The sequence below is a fragment of the Ovis aries genome, chromosome 5, assembly GCF_016772045.2.
Source record: "Ovis aries strain OAR_USU_Benz2616 breed Rambouillet chromosome 5, ARS-UI_Ramb_v3.0, whole genome shotgun sequence".
Taxonomy (NCBI): Eukaryota; Metazoa; Chordata; class Mammalia; order Artiodactyla; family Bovidae; genus Ovis; species Ovis aries.
In genome coordinates this window covers 62,770,991-62,792,777 of record NC_056058.1, presented here as the reverse complement: position 1 = coordinate 62,792,777, position 21,787 = coordinate 62,770,991, and the positions used below count along the sequence as shown (strand labels likewise).

General features: G+C 44.5%; 1 protein-coding gene across 11 annotated transcripts in view; it reads right to left on the bottom strand.

Annotated features, from left to right (window-relative positions):
* The window catches only part of GRIA1 (glutamate ionotropic receptor AMPA type subunit 1), a 353,267-nt gene that overhangs the window by 112,463 nt on the left and 219,017 nt on the right, over nucleotides 1-21,787 (bottom strand). For all 11 annotated transcript variants that reach the window (XM_042250659.2, XM_060415939.1, XM_060415938.1 and 8 more), the window contains 3 exons: nucleotides 15,580-15,741; nucleotides 11,046-11,213; nucleotides 53-157 (listed from right to left, as the gene is read on the bottom strand). In XM_042250659.2, the coding sequence (XP_042106593.1) occupies nucleotides 53-157; nucleotides 11,046-11,213; nucleotides 15,580-15,741 (435 nt within the window). The remainder of the gene's footprint in view (nucleotides 1-52; nucleotides 158-11,045; nucleotides 11,214-15,579; nucleotides 15,742-21,787) is intronic.

Below are 21,787 nucleotides of genomic sequence, written 5' to 3'. Positions count from 1 at the left end.
GCCTCTGTTCAGCCCTCTCCTCCCTGTGTAATGGAAGCAAAGGGAGCTTTACCTTTCGGATGCCATCATGCTTCATTTCGATCACGTGGAGGGTGTAGTTGGTCCGCCGTCCTTTCTCATTAAATTGCACATTTCCTGTCAAGCCTTCAAACCGCACCTGCAAGAAAAAGCCAGGTGGTGACCAGTGAACTCTGAAGTTGCGCTTCATGTTTGTTCATTTGCTGGCTTTTCCTGCTGAACGGAAAGCCCAGAACCTGAGAAAGTTACATGGGATGAGGTCTTAGAGTAGCATCAATCCTAAACACCTCTCTACTCCGTTGCCTGGAGCAGGCATAACTGTTGGAGAACAGTTCTCCTACTACAATGAAATTCTTCCTGAAAACTGCTTCACCCATTGCCTTTGGCCAACAGTGAGAGTGGATCAAAGTCGATCTTCATAGGAAGTCTAGTGCCATCCTTAGTCCCGTACCCCTATCAGGACCACCCCATTAGAGTCACCGCTCCTTAGACATACACCTTCAGATGTGGAAACTGAAGCAGGCCTGTGAAAGAAGAGACTGGTGTGCCCGCCCTGGTGAGGCAGGGGAAGACCCAGGGCTGGGAGCCAGCCTTGTGATGCTTTGGGCCGTGCCTCAGTGTTGCTTTGTAATTCCTTTGTGAGGCCAGGGAATAAAATACCTGGGAACCTGAATACCTATAATTGGGTGACCTGGGTTTTACCCCAGTTTTCCTCTGAACAGCCAAGTGACTGGATGATCACCTCTCCAAGCCTCTAGTTTCTAAAATTCCTGCTCCATCTACCTTACATGACACAGCAAATGTGAAAGTGCTATGCAAACTTTAAAGTATCTGAGGAAACCTTTTATGGTAAGATGAGATCATGTAGGACTTTAAATAGGTCTCAGCTGTTGAACCAGTATGTATATAGGAAGCCCCCAAATATGCCTCATAGGATTTCTCCTCCACAAATGAGTCGGATTAAACTTTCATGGCTTCCTATCTTCAGGCTCATTTTAAAGGCTGAGTGGTTAGCATGGGGCATCCAGGCTCTTTGGGACCAAGCCTGCTGCTCTGGAGGTGACCAATAAAATTGGTCCACCCTCAAATTGGGGATGAGTCTAGCTGTGTGTCATCAGCTCAGGTACTAGAAATCACATTCTCCAACCATAATCTATCACGTTTCCTCAGATTTGTTTGGCCTAAGGCCAGTGAGATGAGTCTGTACCTGTAACCAATATGAACCTTGCCCTCTAACCCAGCATTATTTATTTCCCCGCCTCTTCAAATAGGCTTCAAAGGAAGCCTTGCAGGGTGTAACCATTTTCTGACAGTGAATGACCAACCTATCTGCCTCTGGAAGTTATAAGAATAGCTGGGGTGTGTGTGAGGGAGAGGAAAGGACGGAAGGAAAGAAAGAAAGGAAGGAAGAAAGAAAAGTGTGTCTTTTCTCAGGCTGACCTTCCCATCACCTCCTGGTTTGAAGTCCAAGTAGGGAGGTCACAACAGGCCTAGAGCACTGAACAAATTATGCAGCAAATTCTTCAGTCTCAGATGAAATCTGGAGAAATTCTCACTTTGGAAAATCTGGGCTACTTTTGCTTTTCAAAGGGAAGCAAAGCGCCAATCCTGCTACAAAGAATGAGGCACGAACAATTTTAACCCATCAGCAGCTTCACCTCCCCTCCTTGGTCCCCTCTGGCCCATCTTGAGCTTCCCATTCATTGCTATGTGCCAGCTCGTGTGACTCATTTGGAAAAATAGGCTGAGACAGATGTGCAGATGATTTGCAGAAACAGAAATGTGTCATTAATGATTCAAACAGGCATCTATCTTTGGCCCCAGTGTCAAGTGTCATACTAATTATCATTATGTCATAATTCATATGCTAATTGCTTAATGCCTCTATGACTCAGTTTCCTCATTTGTTTAATGGGACCCATTAGGGTTAATTATGTCTTCAGTTCAGTTCAGTCGCTGAGTCGTGTCTGACTGTTTGTGACCTCATGAATCGAAGCACACCAAGCCTCCCTGTCCATCACCAACTCCCAGAGTTCACTCAAACTCACGTCCATCAAGTCCGTGATGCCATCCAGCCATGTCATCCTCTGTCGTCCCCTTCTCCTCCTGCCCTCAATCCCTCCCAGCATTAGAGTCTTTTCCAATGAGTCACCTCTTTGCATGAGGTGTCCAAAGTACTGGAGTTTCAGCTTTAGCATCAGTCCTTCCTAAGAAATCCCAGGGCTGATCTCTTTCAGAATGGACTGGTTGGATCTCCTTGCAGTCCAAGGGACTCTCAAGTCTTCTCCAACACCACAGTTCAAAAACATCAATTCTTCAGCGCTCAGCTTTCTTCACAGTACAACTCTTACATCCATACATGGCCGCTGGAAAAACCATAGCCTTGACTAGATGGACCTTTGTTGGCAAAGTAATGTCTCTGCTTTTGAATATGCTATCTAGGTTGGTCATAACTTTCCTTCCAAGGAGTAAGCGTCTTTTAATTTCATGGCTGTAATCACCATCTGCAGTGATTTTGGAGCCCCCAAAAATAAAGTCTGCCACTGTTTCCACTGTTTCCCCATCTATTTCCCATAAGGTGATGGGACCAGATGCCATGATCTTCGTTTTCTGAACGTTGAGCTTTAAGCCAACTTTTTCCCTCTCCTCTTTCACTTTCATCAAGAGGCTTTTTAGTTCCTCCTCACTCATTAGGGTGGTGTCATCTGCATATCTGAGGTTATTGATATTTCTCCTGGCAATCTTGATTCCATCTTGTGCTTCTTCCAGCCCAGCGTTTCTCATGATGTACTCTGCATAGAAGTTACATAACCAGGGTGACAATATACAGCCTTGACGTACTCCATTTCATATTTGAAACCAGTCTGTTGTTCCATGTCCAGTTCTAACTGTTGCTTCCTGACCTGCATATAGGTTTCTCAAGAGGCAGGTCAGGTGCTCTGGTATTTGCATCTCTTTGAGAATTTTTCAGTTTATTGTGATCCACACAGTCAAAGGCTTTGGCATAGTCAATAAAGCAGAAATAGATGTTTTTCTGGAACTCTCGCTTTTTCGATGATAGAGCAGATGTTGGCAATTTGATCTCTGGTTCCTTTGCCTTTTCTAAAACCAGCTTACTGGAAGTTCACAGTTCACATACTGCTGAAGTCTGGCTTGGAGAATTTTGAGCATTACTTTACTAGCATGTGAGATGAGTGCAATTTTGTGGTAGTTTGAGCATTCTTTGGCATTGCCTTTCTTTGGGATTGGAATGAAAACTGACCTTTTCCAGGCCTGTGACCACTGCTGAGTTTTCCTAATTTGCCTGCATATTGAGTGTAGCACTTTCACAGCATCATCTTTCAGGGTTTGAAATAGCTCAACTGGAATTCCATCACCTCCACTAGCTTTATTCGTAGGGATGCTTTCTAAGGCCTGCTTGACTTCACATTCCAGGATGTCTGGCTCTAGGTCAGTGATCACACCATCATGATTATCTGGGTTGTGAAGCTCTTTTTTGTACAGTTCTTCTGTGTATTCTTGCCATCTCTTCTTAATATCTTCTGTTTATTTTAGGTCCATACCATTTCTGTCCTTTTTTGAGCCTATCTTTGCATGAAATATTCCCTTGGTATCACTAATTTTCTTGAAGAGATCTCTAGTCTTTCCCATTCTGTTGTTTGCCTCTGTTTCTTTGCATTGATTGCTGAGGAAGGCTCTCTTATCTCTCCTTGCTATTCTTTGGAACTCTGCATTCAGATGGTTATATCTTTTCTTTTCTCCTTTGCTTTTTGCTTCTCTTCTTTTCACAGCTATTTGTAAGGACTCCCCAGACAGCCATTTTGCTTTTTTGCATTTTTTTTCCATGGGGATGATCTTGATTCCTGTCTCCTGTACAATGTCACGAACCTCTGTTCATAGTTCATGAAGCACTCTATCAGATCTAGTCCCTTAATCTATTTCTCACTTCCACTGTTTAATCATAAGGGATTTGATTTAGGTCATACCTGAATGGTCTAGTGGTTTTCTCTACTTTCTTCAATTTCAGTCTGAATTTGACAATAAAGAGTTCATGATCTGAGCCACAGTTAGCCCCCAGTCTTGTTTTGGTGACTGTATAGAGCTTCTCCATCTTTGGCTGCAAAGAATATAATCAATCTGATTTCGGTGTTGACCATCTGGTGATGTCCATGTGTAGAATCTTCTCTTGTGTTATTGGAAGCGGGTGTTTGCTATGACCAGTGCGTTCTCTTGGCAAAACTCTGTTAGCCTTTGCCCTGCTTCATTCCGTATTCCAAGGCCAGATTTACCTGTTACTCCAGGTGTTTCTTGACTTCCTACTTTTGCATTCCAGTCCCCTATAATGAAAAGGACATCTTTTTTGGGTGTTAGTTCTAAAAGGTCTTATAGGTCTTCATAGAACCATTCAACTTCAGCTTCTTCAGTGTTACTGGTTGGGGCACAGACTTGGATTACTGTGATATTGAATGGTTTGCCTTGGAAACGAACAGAGATCATTCTGTCATTTTTGAGGTTGCATCCAAGTACTGCATTTCGGACTCTTTTGTTGACCATGATGGCTACTCCATTTCTTCTAAGGGATTCCTGCCCACAGTGGTAGATATAATGGTCATTTGAGTTAAATTCACCCATTCCAGTCCATTTTAGTTCGCTGATTCCTAGAATGTCGACGTTCACTCTTGCCATCTCCTGTTTGATCACTTCCAATTTGCTTTGATTCATGGACCTAACATTCTGGTTGGTTTAGGAATGAAATTAGATATTTTTTGATCAATGCTTGCCCCATGGCAAGTATTCAACAAAGGCTAGCTCTTATTTTTATCGTTACTAATAGTATTATTAATATTACCACCATATTCCAAGTGTTTATGAAACATTTTGCACATATTACCTTATCTTCATTCAGAGGCACCCCTGAGATAGGTTGGTTAGGGAGAGATTAGAATCCTCACTTTATTTTTTTTTTAATATTTATTTTATTTATTTGGCTATGTCAGGTCTTAGTTGCAGCATGTGGGGTCTAGTTCCCCATCCAGGAATCAGACCTGGGCTCCTGCGTTGGGAGCATGGAGTCCCAGCCACTGGACCATCAGGGAAGTCCCAATCTTCACTTTCGTGGCAGAAACCCAGACTCTGGATAGCAAAGTGATTTGCTCATGACTTCCAGGCCTTACAAGTGTCCGAGGCAGGTCTGAAATCCAGAGCTGGTTTCGTCACTTCATATACCAAGTGGCCTGTCAAATGGAGGACCACGCTGCTGTCCTTGGCTCTGGGAGGTGACACAGAAATGCGTAAAGTCGTGTGTTCTCCGTGCATTCCGCTGCCACCCTCTATTCTAGCTGGGCCTTCCCCAGGCCACACTCTAATTCCTCTGTACAAGTCACTAGGCCTGTTTCTTAGTTTCCTCTTCAAAGGACTGAAGCGTTTAGCATATTGTCTGGGACATAAATGTTCAGTGTATGGTGTGTGTTATTTAAGTGACGGTGATGGTGAAGAGAATGATGGTCACCTCTATTGCTACTGCTGTGCTGTGTTCAGTGGGCACGAAGTATGGACAGTAAGATTTAACATGGGCATGATAAGTTGTGACCTCACAGCAGGGGATCCTTTCAGCAGAAATAAGAGTCTTGTTGCTGTCATTTATACTTGCCTTTCTCAGTTTCCAAAAAAATAATCATCAGCAGCAAAGTTTTGTGACCTGAGGGCCTCTTACATTGCCACACCATTTCACAGGAGGCTGCTTATGCGATCTTCCCAGAAACCCAGTGAGTAGCAAAAGCAGAGCTTATTTTGCTGATTGTACAGGTAGAATTATTGAGACTCAGAGCTATGGCACTTGTGTTCAGGATTCACAGCAAGTCAGGAGAGGCCTGGCGAGCTGAAGGCTCTTTACTGTCTAGTTATAGAAGCCAGGACTTACACACCCTGAGATAAATTAAAGTGTGTGAAAGAAGATGTCCCAGAACTACCCTTCCATGATGGCAGAGCAAGGGGGGATGTCAGGAGACTAGATTAGCCCCAAACCATGTATGAGGACAGTCTGGACTCTTAAAGGAATAAGCTTCTCAGAAACACATGCTTTGGCCACATCTGGAAACTGCCATCCTATCCATCAGTACTGAGCCTCTGAGCCCCTATTCCCTCCCACCCCCATGCTGGGGTGACAGGAATCAGGCCACGGGAGACTTGGAGTCTTCCTGAGTTCCTGCCTTTTGGACCTCCTATCACTGTCCTGGCACCTGCTGACTCTCTCCATGAAAGATGGGGATTTAACCTTGGATTTCTGGTCATTTGTATTGGGTGCCAGTTCAGTGTCTACCATCCATGAGATGCTGAAGCATACTTGTTCTTTCCTGCTGGTGCTGGGAGAGTGCTTGTTAGCGTTTTTACTACTTGAGCCATTAGCTCTGATGACTGACTCCTGCATCTCCAGCCCTGGGGGTGGGGGCAGTGGAGATACCCTGGCCCAGGGCTTCTACAGCCTCTCTTTGGCTGCTTTGAGGTGGGTATGTTCTCTTGGCTTCTCCTCCTGAATGCCCACTGGGTGTGGGAAGCCAGAACCTGTGGACCAGGGTCCTGGGTATTCCAGTGGGGCAAGCAAGTCTCAGGACCCCTCTGAGCTTCCACTTTCCCACCTGATCAATGGGAAGAATAATCCTGGCTCTAGCTATCTCAGGCAGTTGCCCTGAGCTTCAAAGAAACTTATATATTATCCTTTAAAAAATTTCTTTTTGAGCCTTGTCACAAGCCAGAAATGGAGGCAGTGTTATGAGGATTATATTCATTTAAGAGATGAGGAAATTAATGCCAGAAAAGTTGAGCAATTAATCCAGGATCCTCCAGATAGTGCTTGGTGGAGGCATGGTGAAAGCCCTGCTCTTGTCCTCCTAACGTACTAACAGCCAAGCACAATGGCCCGAAGTCCTCCTTGTACCCTCACTGTAGACTCTTGCTGGTATCCTTTAGATCCTCACCCAGACCCTCCAAAACCCAAATCACTCTTTGTTCAAAGTCATCCTTCCTTTAAGGCATGCATGCTCATCCATCTCAGTTTGCTTGGGATCGATCGTCTACATCTCTTGTTCTGGGATAATTGGTAATAGCTCTCCCTTTCATTCCCCAGTGTCCAAGGATGGATGATAAATTATATGGTTATCCTAGTTAAAGCCCCAGTCACATGCCTGCAGATAGTCTGGTAATGTCCACAGTCCTCAGTCGTAGCATTCTTTTCTGACCATCCAGAGCATCAACAGCCTGGCTATGTATGTGATTTAGCTTCGAGTCCACAACTTTACGGCTATTATTATTTCTTAGGAGCATATCTTTCCTTCAACACTGGGTCTTCAGTTTGAGTTGCAGGACTGTGTCTTATACCTTTATTCCCCTCCCCCTCCCCCGACCTCATCTAGCGAAGTGCCCTGTTAATCTTCACTTTGATGTGTGTGATCATTGGCTGACAAACTGCAAACACAAATGCTAAGAGGGCTGATCATTGTTTAGGGCAGGTGTTCTTCAACTTCAATTCTTCAACTTCTTAGCTGGGCTTCTGGAAGTGTCTGTGGTTCCCCCTGACTCATGGTCATGCAGAAATATATGTGTGCATTTTTCTGGGGAAAAGGTACAAAGCTTTTTTTGTCCTGTCATATCCTCAAAGGGCCAATGACCTAAATGCTAAAAGCCTGACTTGGGGAATTCACTCTTTTCTGCCAGCCAGAAGCCAACTTATAGGTACCCTGACGCTTCCTCTTTCCTGGAGCATTGAGGAGTTCCAGGATTGTGGGATCATTAATATTCTGAGTGGCTCCTTGGATGTCAGGCAGGGTGAGGAGATGGGGGCAGGCAGGCGGCTGAGTTATCTTCACCCTGCTCCTGGGGAAACTGTAGCAGGGTGAGGGGGAGCCGAGGCCCTTGGATATTACCCAAGGCCACGTGCTATAGCTGGCTGGGCCAGAACTCATTCTCATCTGCTGGGCTGGGCCTTTGAGGCTTCAGAGCAGAGCAGTTAAGGGTACAGTGAGGTAGCAAGGAGATGTGGGGTGGAATCCCACTTTTACCACTAACTAGCTGTATAATCTGGGGGAATTCTTGAACATCTCGGTAGCTCAGTGTCTATATTTATAAAGCACAGTTAATAAAACTAGCTACCTCATAGGGTTATATTATAGGGGATTCAGTGAGATCAGTCATGTAAAATATATTCAGAACCTTGTGCATAGTGAGCCCTGGACATGTCATCGCTGGTATGACTCTCAGTTTTAGAATAATGTGCTTATTTCTCCTGGTCTAACTCACAGACTTCCCAGCTTGACCACAAGCTGACCCTCAAGTCCCTCCCCACTTGTGACCTGAAGGTCAGAGGTCAGGGTAGAAGTGATTTGAGATCCCAAGTTGGGGTCCAAGGACTGGCTACCATTGGGATTTACCTGATCTACTGTGGGCACACAGATTCTCCCTAGTGGCATGGCTATTTAAAGAGATGGGTCTAGAGGGTGAAATGGGTAGACAGCAGCCATGACTGTGTGTGGGAGGCCCTGAGGTTCAGTACGTACAAGCAAAAGTCCCTGGGGCCACAGGACAGGCTAGGGGCATGAGGAGGAGCCCCAGCTGGGGATCTGTTACAGTCTCTGCTGCTAAGCTCCTATGTGATCCTGGGGGAGTTCCTGCCCACTCTGGGTCAGCTGCTTCATCTCTAATGTAAGGAAAAGTGGGAGCTGTCATTTCTCAGGTCTCTTTCTGCCATACATTTAGTGATAAACAAAGATTTGATCTGAAGATTTGTGATTTGAAGTGATAAACAAAGATTTGATTCAGTTTGAACAGCTGATCTTCAGATCAGAATGTTGATTATATTTTGTTTTTGTTTTTGCGGCTAGTTCTCCCCACCCTACCTTTAGCCACATAGAGACTAAGGAGAGTTTCTTGAGGACGGGCCTTGCCTTCTCTAATTGTCCCCAGAGCTTGGTCCTAGGCCAGAGCATACAGTAGGCTCGCAGGAAGAAGCTGACTGGCACACACATGTCTTGACTCAAGACAGTATAGAGCAATGGTTCTCATCTTTTCTGGCACCAGGGACCGGTTTTGTGGAAGACAGTTTTTCCATGCCCAGGGTAGTGGCCGCTGCCATGGTTTCAGGATGATTCAAATGCATTACATTTATTTTGTACTTATTTCTATTGTTATTAATATTACACTGGCTCCACCTCAGATCACCAGGCATTAGATCCTAGAGTTTGGGGACCCCTGGTATAGAGGAGATCATTATTATTTTGATGAAAGCAACTGCCTCGTCTCAACCCCACTGAAGGCAGAAACAGAAGACTGAGCATGTTACAACCAGAAAGACGTGGGTTAGAGCATAAGGGAAATTAATTAGATGCTTGGAATTCATAAGCCAGGTGAGAACTGAGGGTGGTCTCTCTGACTGTCTCATTGTCATGGGTGAGGAAAGGGAAGGGTGTGGGAGATCTGAATGAGTATTTCAAGGTCATCCAGAGACTCAAGGGCCTGGCTGGTCTTGGACCCCAGGTCTCCTGAGTCAGAGTCCTTTCTGCCACTCACATTGTCTCCAGGCTTCATCACTGCCGTGGTGATGTCAGTGTATCGTTCCAGGGACATCCTTAAGATGAGAGAGGCAAGGGAGCTGGAAGGGTTGGGAAGCTGAGAGCAAGTCCCTGGGACCTTCTGAAACCAGCTTCACATTGCAAACAGAAGCTGTCTCGACTGTGGAGCCTGGAAGAGCATTTTAAATAAGCCAGAAGGCAGGCGCCACACCTTTGGCAATCATTCTGAAGCTGCTGGGTTGCTGGCTCTTGCTGCCTAGCAATTCGGGGCCACCCTGCACAGTGACGGGGGGTGGGGCATTCCGAAGGGCAGAAGTCTGTGTTCTCCTCCACGTGCAGGTGCTTCACCCGAGCTAAAGAACAACTGATGATATCCCCATCTTGTGTGTTTCTCCAGGTTGTAAATTGCTAGAGCTGTGCATGTGTGGCTGGAAAACAGGTGGAAACAGTTGTACGTTTTGCTCTACATTTTTTCCTCATTCAGAAATGTTCCTCTCCCCTCTTGGATGGAGAGAGCAGGTCCTGAGAGTTATTTGCACCAAAACATCTTGCTGTTGCCAGCTTGCCACTGTGTCTGATACTTGGACATTCCTCTGAAGTGAGCCCTGTCCTCTGTGCCCAGTCCCCTTTGGAAATACGGTCTCTCTCAGGAGGCATCAGAGGCATCATATAGTGTGATATGTGTCAGGACTTGGAGAACTAGTCTGTGCTTGAGGTGCTTCTAGAAACTTCTAGAGATTTCTAGGAGTTCAGAGAATGATAAAGCTGGGCAAGTCCCCAGAACCTTCTAAACAAGGAATGTCAAACACATGGCTCATGAGTATCTGTCTCATCCTGCTTCCACAGCAGACGTATCACTGAGTGCTTATATTCCTCCCTGTTGAATCTGGATTCAGCCTCAGAATCCTCTGCAGAGTCAGTTGATTGGAAGATCCTGACCATTTTATATCCCTGTACTTTGCCCGTTCTCAAGTGCAAACAAAATTGATGAGTGCAATGCTGAGAAGCAAGAAAATAGAATCAGAAATGTCGAGAAACATTTTCAGGGTCCCATCCTGACATGCACAGAGAGCAAAGATAATAAAGAAATCTAGAAAATCAGGGCAACAGAGCAGAGTCTCTGAGAGCCTGCCAAAATGGTTCAGTTTCATCCTTGTGTATCTCAAGTCCCCTTTCAAATACAGCAGCACTGACTTCTTCTTAGCATAATCCCTAAGCAGAAAATAGAGCTCTTGTGCTATCAGGAATGACTAGGCCATAGTGTTAAGTTTTTTCATTTTGTTTTTCAAATTTCTACACGACCTTTCCTATGTCAGAGCCACAGACATGATGCGGCGGTGGTCCAAACTTCAGGTGTGCTCCACCTTTTTTTTTTTTTTTTCCAGTAGCTACATCCCACCTGACCCTGATGCTTAAATCCCCTGCGAGGCTCCCATAGGGTGGGGCCACCATCGTTGCCAGCCTCACCTGCTGCAGAGCTCTCTGGATGTCGATGCCCTGGCCCCAGGGCACAGCTGGGTTAGCCAGGCAGTCCCCAGCATTCCCCCGGCGGGAGATATCGATTCTCTGCCTCCGCAGGCTCTGGAAAGCCTCAGCCATTACCTTCACCCCATCGTAGGTGAGCGCAGAGGTGTACTGGTGGGAGGAACAGAGACAGTTGGGTGTCAGAGAGAGAGCTGGCAGGTAGGCAGGTGGGAGCTGTATCTGGGAAGGAGCTTCCTGGTGATGAGGATGCCTGCAGTGAGCCAGGGATGGGGGGTATGGTGGGGACGGGGAGCAGCTGTAAGCCAGGAAGCACCTGCTGCTCCACCTCCCTAGCCAATGTTGCCCTCCTGAACTCCTGAGTTCAGTATTATTGCTGGTTGTGAGGTTCAAAGAGAATTCTAGAGTTTGCTATCCAATCCACTTTAAAATGTTGGTTCATTTGGGGGAAGAGGCATAGATTGAATATAAAACATCTAAGTTAAATACAACACATCTGTATCTGTCTGATACAGTCCATGAAAACAACTTGGTTTTCTCTCTGTCACCAACTGGGAGCCAAGAAGAACAGTTTACTCCACCATTCCTGGTGACAGGAAAAGAAAGAAAAAGAATAATCTGAGAAGGGTAAGCTCTTAATTATTTCTGCATGCAGCTCACTCAGGTGGCAACTTTATATTCCACAAAATTTCCTCTTGTGCTTCTTCATGTTAAGCCTCAATTTTATCCCCCTGTTATCTAAGAAGACACTAAAATGTTGAAACAAAAGCAAGATAACAATCCAGAACAACATTTCCCAGCACTGGCAATCATATCTATTCTCATTAATTTGTCTCTGATGTCTAGCATGTTCTCTGGTACATCCTAAGTTCACAGTGCCGTCTTGTAGAATAAATGTATAGGTATTTTTCCAGCTTTTAACTTTTTCCCTTTTGCTTTTGGGGCTTCCCTGCTAGCGCAGTGGTAAACAATCTACCTGCCAAGCAGGAGACATGGGTTCAATTCCTGGGTTGGGAAGATCCACTGAAGAAGGAAATGGAAACCCACTCAAGTATTCTTGTCTAGGAAATCCCATGGTCAGAAGGAGTCTGGTGAGCTGTAGACCATGGGGTTGCAAAGAACTGGGCATGAGTTAGCCACTGCCTGTGCATCTGCACAGACACACAAACACTTCCTTTTTAAAGTAAAGACATTACACTTGGTTATCTTTATAACCATTTCCAATCTTTTGGAAACTGGGTGGAATAGTCACATGTTAATAATAGCTGTGAAAAGAAGAGAAGCGAAAAGGAAAGGAGGAAAGGAAAGATAAACCCATTTGAAGAATAGCAAGGAGAGATAAGAAAGCCTTCCTCAGTGATCAGTGCAAAGAAATAGAGGAAACCAATAGAATGGGAAAGACTCGATATCTCTTCAAGAAAATTAGAGATACCAAGGGAACATTTCATGCAAAGATGGGCTCAATAAAGGGCAGAAATGGTCTGGACCTAACAGAAGCAGAAGATATTAAGAAGAGGTGGCAAGAATACACAGAAGAACTGTACAAAAACGATCTTCACAACCCAGTTAATTACTATGGTGTAATCACTCACCTAGAGCCAGACATCCTGGAATGTGAAGTCAAGTGGGACTGAGAAAGCATCACTACAAACAAAGCTAGTGGAGGTGATGGAATCCCAGTTGAGCTGTTTCAAACCCTGAAAGATGATGCTGTGAAAGTGCTGCACTCAATATGCCAGCAAATTTGGAAAACTCAGCAGTGGCCACAGGCCTGGAAAAGGTCAGTTTTCATTCCAATCCCAAAGGAAATGTCCGAGAATGCTCAAACTACCACACAATTGCATGCATTTCACATGCTAGTAAAGTAATGCTCAAAATTCTCTAAGCCAGGCTTCGGTAGTATGTGAACTGTGAACTTCCAGATGTTCAAGCTGGTTTTAGAAAAGGCAGAGGAACCAGAGATCAAATTGCCAACATCCACTGGATCATCAAAAAAGCAAGAGAGTTCCAGAAAAACATCTATTTCTTCTTTATTGACTATGCCAAAGCCTTTGACTGTGTGGATCACAATAAACTGTGGAAAATTCTTCAAGAGATAGGAACACCAGACCACCTGATCTGCCTCTTGAGAAATCTGTATGCAGGTCAGGAAGCAGCAGTTAGAACTGGACATGGAACAACAGACTGGTTCCAAATAGGAAAAGGAGTACGTCAAGGCTGCATATTGTCACCCTGCTTATTTAACTTCTATGCAGAGTACGTCATGAGAAACTCTGGGCTGGAGAAAGCCCAAGCTGGAATCAAGATTGCCGGGAGAAATATCAATAACCTCAGATATGCAGATGACACCAGCCTAATGGAGAAAGTGAAGAGGAACTAAAAAGCCTCTTCATGAAAGTAAAAGAAGAGAGTGAAAAAGTTGGCTTAAAGCTCAACATTCAGAAAATGAAGATCATGGCATCTGGTCCCATCACCTCATGGGAAATAGATGGGAAACAGTGGAAACAGTGGCTGACTTTATTTTTGGGGGCTCCAAAATCACTGCAGATGGTGATTGCAGCCATGAAATTAAAAGATGCTTACTCCTTGGAAGGAAAGTTATGACCAACCTAGATAGCATATTCAAAAGCAGAGACATTACTTTGCCAGCAAAGTTTCATCTGGTCAAGGCTATGTTTTTTCTGGTAGTCATGTATGGATGTGAGAGTTGAACTATAAAGAAAGCTGAGTGCAGAAGAATTGATGCTTTTGAACTGTGGTGTTGGAGAAGACTTGAGAGTCCCTTGGACTGCAAGGAGATCCAATCAGTCCATCCTAAAGGAGATCAGCCCTAGGATTTCTTAGGAAGGAATGATGCTAAAGCTGAAACTCCAGTACTTCGGCCACCTGATGCGAAGAGCTGACTCATTTGAAAAGACTCCAATGCTGGGAAAGATTGAGGGCAAGAGGAGAAGGGGACGACAGAGGATGAGATGGTTGGATGGGTCGATGACTCAATGGACATGAGTTTGGGTAAGCTCTGGGAGTTGGTGATGGACAGGAAGGCCTGGCATGCTGCAGCTCATGGGGTCACAGAGAGTTGGACACAACTGAGCAACTGAACTGAATGAATGAAACTTCTCTGTAGTTTACTCATTGATTGAAATCACATTTGTGATTTTGTTTGCTTAAGCTCATGTTGAAGTGCCTTTATTTCTAAATTCCTGAATCAGTTTGAGCAAAACTGGGATGATAGTGTCCTGGTTCAGTGGCCTGACATTTACAAAATGCAACTGACCAAGGGCAAGAGAAAGTTGGCAAGGATCCACAGTTGGCCTGGATAAACAGATTTAGACTCAGAATCCTTCTCAACATAGTGTTCCTCATAGCCACTGCCAAGCTGTTAGATTTGATGTGGGAAACAAAAATTATCCTCTATTCTTATTCTGGAGTTAAAGTGAATGTTGCTCAGTTGTGTCTGAGTCTTTGCGACCCCATGGACTATACAGTCCATGGAATTTTCTAGGCCAGAATACTGGAGTGGGTAGCCCTTCCCTTCTCCAGGAGATCTTCCCAACCCAGGGATCAAATTCAGGTCTCCTGCATTGCAGGAGGACTCTTTACCAGCTGAGCCACAAGGGAAGCCCAAGAATACTGGCGTGGGTAGCCTGTCCCTTCTCCAGTGGATCTTCCCAACCCAGGAATCGAACTGGCATCTCCTGCATTGCAGGCAGATTCTTTACCAACTTAGCTATCAGGGAAGCCCATCTTTATTCTAAATAAAATAGATTTTAGCCGCAGAGTTTAAAGCTGCCTTGCAGAGAATGAGAGGCTGGTAGTTTGCATGATAATTGGGAGTTGACTCTCTGAGGCAGAAATGTACTGGTTATTGCTTAGTTAAATTTCCTTGATTTTTAGCCAGGTATGCAGCTGACCAGAAGGACCAGCCCACTGCACAAGTCTAGGAGGCTCAATCCATGAAGAAATAAATGCTAATAGCATCTCCCTGGAGTTGTGCAACATGTGATCCTGCCCAGAGTAGAGACACCATTTTCCGGCTTCTGCTGTAGCTAGCTGGGGTAGGTTTCTGAGATGTGGCCAATAGCATGTGAGGGGAAGATCTGTATATGACTGCTGGAAAGCGTTCTTAAGGGAAACAGTTTTGCTTTCCATTTTCCTTTTCCCTTCCTGATGGGTAGAATACTGCGGTAATTGTTGGGGCTTCTGCAGCCATTTTGGGCTATAAGGTAGCAGCTATATGCTGAGGATAGCAGAACAGGAAGATAGAAAATGTCTCTAAGTGTTTGGTGATTGTGAAACCATTATACAAGCCCCGGATTGCTGACTTCTGAATTTGTTTATATGAAAAAGGAGCAAAATGTCTGTCTTGTTAAAACCATTGTCATCTGGAGTGCCCATACCCTCAGTCTTTATGGATCTACTTTCCTTAGCTTGTTCCTCTTAGAAAGTCTGTTCCAGGAATCTAGGGCAGGCGAAGGGACCAGCAGGGTCCTTTCTTGCCTGCTGCCCATCCTCTTACCTTAGGTCTCTTCCAGTCCACCCGGGTGTGGTCCCGAGCATCACTGTTTTTCCACTGTTGCATGATCTTGGCCGGGATGGTATCAGTGTAGTTCACCAACTGGAAACCTGTTACATTTGCTCCACTCTCCTTGAATTTGTTTAAGTCAATGTCCATGAAACCCTGGGTGGTAAGGAAGGGAAAGAAGTTAGAATATGCAGCCTGGATGCATCAATTTAACCATGTTACAGAGTCACAGCATTTTCCACCCTGTTCAGACTTAAGGTGAAACTGACTTAATGGAGAGGCAGTTGCAGTTCCCTTCCTTCTGACCTCTGTTATCACTTATTTTGTGTGCTAAGGTAGCACATTGGTTAAGAGCACTTGCTCAGGAGCCAGCCGTGCCTAGGCTGAAGGGTAGGCTCTGCTGCGCAGATCTATGAGTTACATACTCTCCCTTGGACCAAGTTCCCTGACGGCTTCCTGTATGAATAATGGAGGTTAGGAGGCTGAGGAGAAAAAGCAGTACGATGATGCATGTCAAGTCCATGTTGCAAGACTGAGTGATCAGTAAACAGCGGCTGGGATTATTATAGCAACACAGATATGTGATAGTTTAAGAACATGAGGGGGGACCTTTGTCCTTTACCATCATCACTCTGCTCTTTCTGACTGGAGAGACATCTGAATTCTATCCAGGGCAGGCTTCTGTGGGCGCCCCAAGGTCCCCAGCATGTCCCCAACACGTCTGGAAGAGGCTGGATGCTGATTATGCCTCCCTGCCTTGCCCCCCGACCCTCCCCGCCCTGTGCTTTTTCCTGTGCTGCAGGCAAGGTCTTGCAAGTGAGGCCCGATCAATTCTCCTATCCACAAAGGATTTCTTATTGGGAATGAAACTTTCCTCCCCATTTGGCGAAGTTCATTCAAACTCAGGAAGCCTTCAAGATAGAAAGGAAACCTTGTATCTGTATAATATATTCCACAGTGTACGGTACTTTCAAATCTATTGCTGCGTTTCACTTTAATGCCTTTATAAGGTAGAAACTGTACATCTGTTTGCCAGATAAAGAAACTGAGATAGAGAATTGCTTGCACAAAGTCATTCAGTGATTTAGTGGCATAGAGGGGACTGGAACTAAGGCCTTCTGAAGGCCTATGTTTACTTATTCTCTTGTCATAAATTCAACAAACATTTTTTTGAAAGCCAGTGTACTATTCTAATGCTATCCTAATGCAATGTACTATTCTAATAGTGAGTAAAACAAGTTCCTTCTCTTATGAAGCTTACTTTCTAGTGGGAAGAATGGACCATAAACAAACTGTTGTGTATAAAATAAGATAAAAGGATATATTGTACAATACAGGGCAAATATTTTATAATAACTATAAATGAAATATAGCCTTTAAACATTTTGAATCACGAAGAACTGATGCTCTCAAATTGTGGTGCTGGGGAAGACTCTTGAGAGTGCCTTGGGCAGCAAGGAGCTCAAACCAGTCAATCCTAAAGGAAATCAGTCCTGAGTATTCATTGGAAGGACTGATGCTGAAGCTGAAGCTCCAATACTGTTGGCACCTGATGTGAAGAACTGACTCATTGGAAAAGACCCTGATGCTGGGAAAGATTGAGGGCAGGAGGAGAAGGGGATGACAGAGGATTGAGATGGTTGGATGGCATCACCGACTCAATGGACATAAGTTTGAGCAAGCTCTGGGAGATGGTGAAGGACAGGGAAGCCTGGTGTGCTGTAGTCCGTGGGGTCACAAAGAATTACACACCTTTGCAAGTGAACAATAGCAACATGGTATTTATTATACATTAATTATATTTCAGTTTTTAAAAAGGAAGCATGTAGCAGTGTATATGGTAGAATCCAGCAGAGGATACTGTGTGGTAGGTAGCTATGAGTCCTCTGAAGGAAGATGAAGTGGGGAAAGAGGATAAGAAGAGGAGGGCAGTGCCTGGCATGGTCCAAATGAGCCACCCTGAGGCGGTGGTGTCAACACAGGGACCTGACTGATGTGAAGCTGTGGCATGAGCTCTGGGGGAATCTGGGGAAGAGCATTCTGAGCAAAGGCTCAGAGATTGGAGGATGCTTAGCATATTCTAGAAACAGTAGGAAGAGTGGGGTGACTAGCGCAGCACGAAGGAGAGAGAGAGAGAGAGAGAGAGAGAGAGAGAGAGAGAGAGGGAAATGCAGTTGGGGGATAAGGAGCAGCCCATGGTTGGATCCTAGAAAGCCTTGTGATCATCTAGGTTTCTCTTTGGGTATAATTGGTACCCATTTCAGGAATTTGAGCAGGGATCACAAAGTCATTGCTCTCTGAACTCTGTGGCTTAGGGAAACTGCCAGATCCCAAGGGGTGAAGTGGGGGAATGAACACAGGAAGTAGTTTGGTGGATTGAGCGTAGGAAGAACTGTGGTCTGGCAGCTCTGAGCCCCCATCACTGCCTCAGCTCTGCCTGGAGTTCCTGAGACATTGTCCTAGTCTCTTGATTTCTCACAGACTCGATCTGGTTTCCTTACCTAAAAGATCTCGTCATTGACCAGTGCAAGTTTGAGGTATGAAGCAGGGCACTCAAAGCTGGTACTCTGGGACAACCCAGAGGAATGGGGTGGGGAGGGAGGTGAGAAGGGGGGTTTGGATCATGGGATGCAAGTACACCCATGGCTGATTCATGGCAAAAACCACAACAATATTGTAAAGTAATTAGCCTCTAATTAAAATAAATTAATTAAAAAAAAAAAGAATAGAATTTAAAAAAAAAGATCTGGTCATCAGTAACTTCATGGCTCAAAGACCTTCCCCCACCCTATGCCTCTAAAGTTCAGTGATTCTTTATTGTACCTATTTTACAAACAAACTAAGCTCAGCTCTACTCTGAGCCTTTGCCCAGCTATTCTTTATGCCTGGAAGTGAGTTCTCCCTGGCCAGCTCGTGTCCATCCTTGAGTCTCAGCTAAAATACAGTGTCTTCAGAGAGCTTTCTCCTGTAATGTGCTTATTGCTCAGTTGTGTCCAACTCTTGGCTACCCCATGGACTAGGGCCCGCCAGGCTCCTCTGTCCATGGGATTGTCCAGCCAAGAATACTGGAGTGGGTTGCCATGCCCTTCTCCAGGAGATCTTCCTGACCCAGGGATCAAACTGGTCCTTCTGCACTGCAAGTGGATTCTTTACCATCTAAGCCACCTGGGACTCCTTATCTAAAGACCCAGTTCTCGTCCTTGATAGATGCCCTTGGAACCCTGCTCATTTCCGCATCTCCCCAGTAGACACTGATATTCCACTTTTTATACTAACTATAGCAACCTATCACTTCACCCACAGGCAGGGTAAGCCAGATGTATTGAGGAGTTCATATACTCAGAGAAGCTCTTTGCTCTTGGGGAGTTAGTAGAATCCATAGCCCTGTCCCTTGGGTGGGTTGCCATGAGGTACACTCTGCACCCAAGTCTAGAGCTTCTGTAAGGGATGGAGTTCCATAGCCCCAGAGAGAAGTGCCTTGATTATGCACGTTTTTCAGCTGCCTGCTCTCCCATCCCTACCTTCTTGTTCAGTCGCTCAGTGGTGTTCGACTCCTTGCAGCCCCTTGGACTGCAGCATGCCAGGCTTCCCTGTCCTTCACTATCTCCCAGAGTTTGCTCAAACTTATGTCCATTGAGTCAGTGATGCCATCCAGCTATCTCATCCTCTGTTGTCCCCTTCTCCTCCTGCCCTCAATCTTTCCCAAAGTCAGGGCCTTTTCCAATGGGTCAGGTCTTACATCCCTACCTCACATCCCTGATTCCTTGATGTTATTTCTCAGATTAGCATCCAAAGAAGCTACTTGTGTTTGAATTGCTGTCTTAAGACCTGGTTCTAGTAGAACTCAATCAAGTTACTTGCAATATGCAGTCCAGTCTGTTCCTTCTCAGTGTTCTGCTTGTCACCCATTTGAGATGATCTGGTTTGCTCATTTGTTCCATTGTCCTCTCTCGTTGTGTTGGAATGTCAGTTCCATGAGAGTTTCTGTTTTGTTCATGGATGTGTCCTAGAACACAGCATCTAGCACCATGTCTGACACAAAGTAGGCTCTCAATACATTTTTATTGGGTGAATGAATAAAAGTCAAAGACATTCCTCAAGCAAAAATGCTAATTTGTCAGGGAAAGTATGATCTCCAGGCAATAAATCCAGTGGATGATTTAAATTGTTTGACAAGGGAAGCTCATGTTGGAAATGCATTTAGTGATTAACTTTACCTACAGCTATAGTTTACATTCACAGGGGTCTGCTGAATTGTGCAAGGATTCTGACAAGCTTTTAGTACAGATGAAATTGGAGTTAGGTTCTTATACCCAATAGGCATCCTAAGACATTCTACTACCTAAGAGTACAACCACCCCACCCCTGGTTAAAGGCTAATGCACAGTGGAGAGATTTCCCATAATCTTCAGAGGTTTTAAAAAGAACATTTTATTCATAAAATAACTATTGAGAGAATAAAATGAAAGTGATTTCCTGTAGTCAAATTCCATCGCTTGAAAATCTGTAACAAGCACCCAGGCATTTTGTACTGACTGCCCTCATCAATGTAATGGGGGCCAAAGGAAATGGCAGAGTTTATTCAAACATAAATGCCACTCAGCTCTATCACCAGAATGTCTGACTGCAAGGTGACTGGAGCCAGACCTGAAGTTATTTCCAATCAAACTGATGGGACCTCTACCTGAACTTCTCAGCTCCCCTGAGAAAGAAGGGACAAAGAATGATAAAATAAGCTCTTATCTGTACTGTTAGGGAAGACACGAAATGAGGGAATAACCTGGCATCAACATGCATTCATCTAGTAGAAGACATCCTCGCCTTCCCCTCATGGAAGATTTCATGCTTGAATGGTGATCTTGAATCTCCATAATATCTTTAATCATGAAGATTAAAACAGTCTCTTATAGCTACTGGACTTGATCTCTCCATAATGCAAGAAAACAGACCATTCCAACAGAGAAAACTGTTCTTGACTAAGAAGAGGAAATAAAGGTGTGAAATATTTGCCTACCAGTCAGCTGGGAAATTCAACTCACCCACTCTAGTCCCCTGAGCATGCTCATTAAACATGGTTTAATTAAATCATTTTCTAATTTTCTTTGCCATTTTGTTTAAAAAAACCTTAGGGGGTAATATTTGGTAATGAGTACCTTTTGCTTTATCTGTGCTATTAATTATATAATATTATAAAAGAATGCAACATTGCTAATTGTATTATATTAAAGATTAAATGATGAAGTCTGATTTTAAGCACTCTGAGTCATTTTGCCTGTTTTATAACATGTCCCCAAATATGGAGTCTATTGCTCTGTATGCTGTGACTAGTGAATGAAATGAAATTAATCCACAAAATGCTCTGTTCAGGTTATTCAGTAGGAGAATTCAGCTCTTCTAAACCCAGATGCCTCTCAGTGTCTGTACCGGATGCTTTTCTTCACAGGGTGACTGTTTATCATCTAAGAGAAGCCTCTGTGGTAAGTGAGCTCCTGGAGCTGTTAGATCACTGTGTCCCTGTCTGCTTCTGCGGTTCCTCTGTGACATTTCACACTGTCCCATGTGCTCCTGATGAATAGGGGACAGAAGAATGGTCTGCCTATAATTTTCATTCAAGTGCAAATGAACAGGCTCTTAGGATAGAGATCCTTCATCTGAGGGACCCATCACAATACATGAGAGAGGTTCTACATAATAGCCATTCCTAATGGTTATCATGCAGGAGCTCTGGAGAGGAAACCAGATATCTCTATAAAGCTCTAATGCTGGTCAAGTGGCTCAGTGGTAAAGAATCTGCCAGCGATGCAGGAGACACAGGTTTGATCTCTGGGTTGGGAAGATCCCCTGGAAAAGGAAATGGTAGGAAAGGAATCTCTACCCACTCCAGTATTCTTGCCTGGAAAATCCCACAGACAGAGGCAGAAGAGTCAGACGTGACTTAGTGACTAAACAACAACAATGCCGGTCAATCAAAACTCAAGGCAAAACATATTATAAAGGGACTAATTAGAAGAATTCCAAATAATAGCATGACTAATGAACATTGAGGACAGGATGTGGAAAATAGTATGAAGTGGTTCATCTCTTTCTTTAACTGAGGAGCCGCACATGGGCTGAAAGTTGATAAAGCAAGGAAAAGAGACATAGACATATTACACAGAAGTGTGTAGAGGGAACTACTAGAATCACCAAACACAGAAAATGT